Genomic DNA, 6096 nt, shown 5'->3' with positions numbered 1-6096 from the left:
TTGTACTACTGTTAGGAGTTGTTGGATTCTTCTGCAAGCCAATTTAGTTCCCTAAAACAAGAGAAAAAAATACCTTAGAGGAAAAAAAAAGTTAGTTCTTTTATTTGTTACTACCTTAGTAACTAGTGTGATGCAGTAAAGAGTGAAACCATGGACCAAGGTGTTTGATGTTGGATACCACCTGCGCACTTACTATGTTTCCAGACGTTTCAGACAACCTCTGGTCCTAGACTGAATGACCATTAGTTGAGCATTCAGGCTGGAGTGTATTAGGTGTGTTTCTGTAGCACATCTTTCAGTTTAGTTTCATCTGAAACTGTCCAGTTTTGTGTGCTTTAAGATGGCTCCACGATGCAAACCAAATGTTGTAAGCGTTGTCAGGCAATTTGTTCCCAAAGAAAACCCCTGAGCTGAGCTAAAACATAAGTAGAGACATAGCCTTAGTGAACTGAATCAGCTCTGCAGGGGAAGGGTATGGCTGCAAAACTAGAAAAGTGAGAATGACCCACCGTCCTTTGGCAGGCTGTATGTCTGCTCTGCTATGAGCATACACAACCTAACTGCTGAGGTGTTGCTCAAATCCAAGTTCCTAGTGCTCACCTTCCTAACAGCTTGATGCCAGCTCCGCTTCACTTACTTAAAAAAGCTGACAGGCTTGCAGCAGAAAACTGCATGCCATGAAAAGTGTGAGGGCTTTTAGCTAAAAGCCTAGTAAATCATTGCAACACCTACCTTTCTGGTACCTGCCTCCTGAGCGAGGTCCCAAGCCCTTTCACATCTCCATTTGCAGTTTGTGGGAAGAGACAGGCATTGCAGAACTGGACTGGGATTCTGCACAGCAGTCAGGGAGTTGTTTCCTGGGGAGCACTTAGGGAGCATAGGCCTCAGTTGAGCAAAGGGTTTTCCAGTCACAGCCATACACTTACTTAAATTCTTTTATGGATCAAGTTCTAAATTAAGAGGTGAACTTTTATAGTTAGGCTTCTAGGCCTAACAGTTTCTAAACCTATTGAAGGAATTTGGAAATTTAACTAGGACATTGGGAAACCAACTTGATTTGGGAGAAAAGATTTACTAATCAAGGTTTGCAATAGTCAATTTTCATTTGCATAGCCGCATGTCCCACATCAGTTTAATCTTCTTGCAGGCATATTCCTAGTAATGCAGTTTGGAGCTAGAAGATTTTTCTGTTTCTTGTAGGTAGCTTGAAGATGGATGCTCCCAAAGAAGCTCAGCCTACAGGAGAGTTCACATGTCAGCTGTGTGGCTTAACAGCTCCATACACATACTATGGACAGAAGCCACCAAACACACGCTCCATTGTGTAAGTACAGTCTTTCATATTACAGACTTCATTTATGCTATGAGCATTAGAAGCCTTGTACTGTGGAACAATGTGCATGCATGAACCCAATAACATGCCATATTGCCCCTGAATATATGAGGCTTGGTACTTAAAGTGATCTTTTTCTAAAAGGAGGAAATGTTAAAAATTGTCAGCATTGATAGCGAAGACAAAAATCAACTTTCCTGTCCTGCTTCAATACCATGCAAAGATTCGTATTTAACCCATTTCCTAACCCCCCTGGCCACCCTACTATTTACCTATACCGCAGTTTTTTTACTTTACTAGAATACTGTTGACTGCCAGCCTAGCATTTCTGAGAATAGCCCTTTCCTCACAGCTGTGTCAGCTGGGCAACACATAAACACAGCATGAATTCAACACATATGGTAAGAACACTTTTTAAGAGCTGTTTGACATAACGTGGAGTTTTGAACAACAATGCTTTTTTGCATGAATTAGACACTTCTTTGGCAGATTGTATGACATTAAGGTGTGTGGAAATTTAGTACATATTTACATTTTAGGAGGCTGAAGTCTTTTCCATCTCAGCCAAGTAGGGGTAATTTGACTAGAAACTATGCAGTTACGACCTTGTCTGCAGACATTAAACTCCCCATAAAACAAAGCACTTAACTTTAAATGTACAAGTAGCTCCACTGAGGCCATCCTGGTCAACAAACCCATCAGGCAAACATGGTCAGGAACCCACTGGATCTGGAAGTCAGGCATATACTCAGCATTTCACCCCACAGCTCAGTTCATTCTATAAAATGGAAACAGCTGTTGATCACCACCTGCTTGGGTTTTTTTTCCTGGGCAGCTGTATTTTTATCATCACAAATGCCACGGTGCTACTGCTTTTCCCCTTTACACTCCACAAAGCAATGGCCCACCTTTGATCAGGTCCATTCCTAAAGACTCTGAATAAAAGGTGAAGCTGAATCTTAACTTCAGGTTATCCAAGCTCAGTGTTAACATCTCAGCTTTATTTGGATGGCTGAGATTCAAAAAGCAAAAGAATAATGCTGAGGCATAACACTTCTGTACATGCATGTAAGAAATAGTTTTACACACTGTGTTTATTGGCTTACTTTCTGGTCTACTCACATGTCCTAAATGCAATGCTGCAGGAAACATATGCCAGGCATGAAGGCTTGTACAATGGCCAGGTCTCTGCACTGATGATGATTACATTAAGACTGAATCTTGCAAGGGGACCTTTGCAAAGGTAATCCTGTCTTTGTACATTAGGAGGCTTTGTTGACAAGGTGATCTGTCATGTTAAGATGTCTGATCTTTCCTAACAGTGGAAGGCTTGAGCCATATCGTTTCTTGTTTGAGTAGAGCGTAAAGGAAAAAAAAGAATACACTCACAGATGCACAAATACGTGTGTGTATGTATGTAGACAAGGAGAAGGCAATATGAGTTAACAGAATAGCTTTTAAATATGTATTGTACTCTGTATTATGACAGGATCCAAGTTTGATTTAAGTTCAAGAATAAGCCAGCCTTGCAGGGTGCCCTGTGCAGACAGACACCCAACTGACTTCTGTAATATTTTGCCTGGAGCTCCCAGGAAGAATAAGGCCATAGTCTTTCCCAAGCAGGTTGCCAAATTATTCATAAATACACTCCCTTAATACCCTGAAGCAAACAGTACAGCCTCTGACATAAAGTAAGCATATTTCAGGTCTTTGTAATGCTCTGTGTTAGTAGCTCTTGCTTGCAAGAGATGGCAACCTTAGCTTTACAGCAGTAGCTAAGAGCAGTAAAACCTTTTTTTTTTATACTCACATGCACACAGCTTCGTAAGAGAACTTCTAATTAAAAGCTGTGCAATTGAAATGATAACCTGACAGGGTACTGAAGTTGGCCACGCTAAGGAATGCCTGTCATAAAAATGAAAGATAAAAAAATACTTTTAAGGTAGAGCACTGAGAAAAACCTAGAAAGATAATGTTGAGAGGATCACCAGTTGCATTAATTTTGGAAGACAGATAGAAAGTTCAATATAGGACTGAAGGCAGACACAATGTTGGTTTTAAGAGGAAGGGAGCTGCATAGCTGCTACATTACCTCACACACAACACCAGGCCAAGCAAATCAAATAGAAAGGACTGATACCTTTTAAGCCTCCACGTTTTCCCCATTTCAGCTCTCCCCTACTGTGAAATCTACCCTTAAAAGCCTGAAATTATTCTCTTACAGGCTTTTGGAAGAAAGCTATGTCATGAAGGATCCTTTCACACCTGACAAGGACAAATTCCTCATCATTGGGTCTCATTGCAGTTTGTGTAGCAGATCAGTGTGCGTTGGTACAGTAAGTAACAAGCAAAACAAGCTTCTTCGGTCCTTTATTTTTGTTCCAGTTCCGGTGACTTGTTAGAGAAAGACCAAACAGCAAAAACCCAAACAGCCTATTTTTAAGGCAAGCTAATTGTATGTTCTTGTGGATTCCCCAGATAAAGCTCTTTCTTTGTATTCAGTGAAAATGATCATCAACCTTAAGCGTTCCATTTACAGATGAGCACAGCCCAGCCTTACAAACACAATGAGTGCTCTCTTCCACTTTCTCAGCACAAGAAAACGCAAGGGAGATCACATATCACTTCAAGACCTTTAAGGTTCAGTGGATTGTACTATACCAACAGTGGATTATTTTTCCATAAAGGGAATAGAAACATCCGTGGATCGTTAGGTTTGCATCCACAGCACAGGGCTGCCATCCTACTTGCAAAAGCTAATGTAGAAAGTGAGTAGGGAGGGGAGTTGTGCAATGCTATGATAGCTCTCTGAAGAAGAATGAATTTAAGTAGCAGCTGGTAGACATCCTTAAAGCTATGAAATCTGAGTGCGGTCCAGAAAGGTGGTGTAAAATTACAGTTGTCTTAATTCCTTCTGCTCAGTGCAGAACTGGCCCCTTTGTTTGCTGTGAGTTCAAAGCAAAAACGAAGACAAGTTATTACACAATTACCAGTGTCTGCAGGCTGTACTGTGCTTCTTTGAGGCACTGCAATGAGTTGAGAAAACTTTGGTTCCACTCCTTTCCCTTAGCAAGCCAGTTCTGTGGTTGAAAGAGACTCAGGACTCATGCATGACTCAACCCATGAGGAGATGTCACTTGACTGCTTACATAGACAACGGCATGTGTTTGTTATACCAGACACCATTGCCCTAATAGCAGACAGATCCTGGCCTCCTCTTTCAGTCATTTGCTATCCTAGAGTAACATGTTTAAATCTAGAGTGCAGCTAATAGCATGTGTGAGAGCACACCTTGGTCTTATGTGTCAGCTTTAGCAGTTTTCAAATTCAACCTTTTCAGCCCCTTCTCTCATTGCAGTAGTTAAGACCCAGCTTCAGTGACGTGATCCTTACTGAAAGTAGGCAGTAGCAGGAGTTTTAAAACAAACAGCCCCTTTAAAGACTTTGTGAAGATGTAGACTTTTTTTCTCCTGATGTTTGGTGAATGCTTACAGTTCTGGTGGGACAAAGTAACACCTCTGGCCTCCAACCATGAGGTGAGATAATCTGGGCAACTGAGACAGCTCATACGCCAATGCCAGACAGCTTCTGTGTGGGGACTTGAAGAAATTCTCTTGAGCAAAACAAAGGGTCACATTACACTGATAAAATTTAGAGAGTTGGACAGACACAGCCAAAAGGAAATTGGCACACTTGGACCAGTTTAGCTGCTATTCTGATTTGCAGGGAGTTAGTACCAAGGATGGATTTGGTCCACTGTCAAGAGGAGCGTGCAAGAACACTTTTCTCCTGATTAGGTTTGTTTCCTATTTCTGAAGTCTCTTCTGTGGTTTAAATTAATGTAAACCACCAAAAGGTCAGACTAGAGATTGCAACTGAGATTTTTTTTTTTTTTCCATTCTGGAGCTACCTGAGGACTCTGTGGGAGTCAGATGAAGTGCCAATGCTCTCTGGTTATGTCTTTGGTAGCTGGGCTCAAGTTTCCAGAGCCAAGTAGCTCAAGGCAGTTGTGTGGAGGCAAAGCTGACATGTGAGCAAGATCTTCCTAGTGACAATGTCCCTGTCTTGGCTGGTAGTTGACTCACGCCCACACGCAGCCAGAGGAAGAGGCAAGTGCAGCTAGTCAGATAGTTTGGGCTTATGCTTGATTCCTGCCCTGACATGTCAGGTTTATCCCTCCTTTTTAGCAGCAGAGGATTAGCAACTCTGACACATTTTGGGCAAACTTGAGCTATTTTTATTCCCAAATAAAGTGTCATGAATTTATGAAGGATTCAACAGATATTTCCAAGTCTGGCAGTTAAATCTGTCAGAAATACAGAGTTTCAGCTTCTCAGTATCTTTCTACACAGCGTGAGTTTCTGAATGAAAGTGGGTCTTTTTCTTTTAAAAGATTTAATAATTGTTTCAGTTAATCTAGGGGATAACAATGTAAGAGGATATTAGCAGTGAGTAACAGAATCCCGTTCTAATCTTTTTGACATTCCTGCCTATTTTGGCTATTGTGGAAATATGTCAATCATTTACTCATTGTTATCTGAGTCTTCAAGATTCCCCTGACGGTATCACTTAAAGCAAAATCTTGATTGTAAATAATCGAGAATAAATTTCTTACCAAACTGGCCAGGCCAGATAGTGAATCACACATATGACTATGGTTTCAAAGTGTTTCCTAAGCAGTATTGCTAAATACATTGAAAGAGATCTGCAGAAATGATAATTAGTGCTTTAAACACCCACACCACAAAGTAGGTAAACACATA

The 6096-nt window shown here is 41.0% G+C and overlaps 1 protein-coding gene across 1 annotated transcript in view; it reads left to right on the top strand.

Annotated features, from left to right (window-relative positions):
- The first annotated feature begins 1211 nt into the window (after positions 1–1211).
- CDPF1 (cysteine-rich, DPF motif domain containing 1) overlaps positions 1212–6096 on the top strand; it is an 8553-nt gene continuing 3668 nt past the window's right edge. The window contains exons 1-2 of the mRNA XM_010290611.1: positions 1212–1324; positions 3558–3669. Of these exons, the coding sequence (XP_010288913.1) occupies positions 1212–1324; positions 3558–3669 (225 nt within the window). The remainder of the gene's footprint in view (positions 1325–3557; positions 3670–6096) is intronic.

Source organism: Phaethon lepturus, unplaced genomic scaffold, assembly GCF_000687285.1.
Source record: "Phaethon lepturus isolate BGI_N335 unplaced genomic scaffold, ASM68728v1 scaffold44657, whole genome shotgun sequence".
NCBI classification, from domain to species: domain Eukaryota; kingdom Metazoa; phylum Chordata; class Aves; order Phaethontiformes; family Phaethontidae; genus Phaethon; species Phaethon lepturus.
The sequence above is the reverse complement of the archived record's forward strand: the minus strand, read 5'-3'. Positions and strand labels throughout refer to the sequence as shown.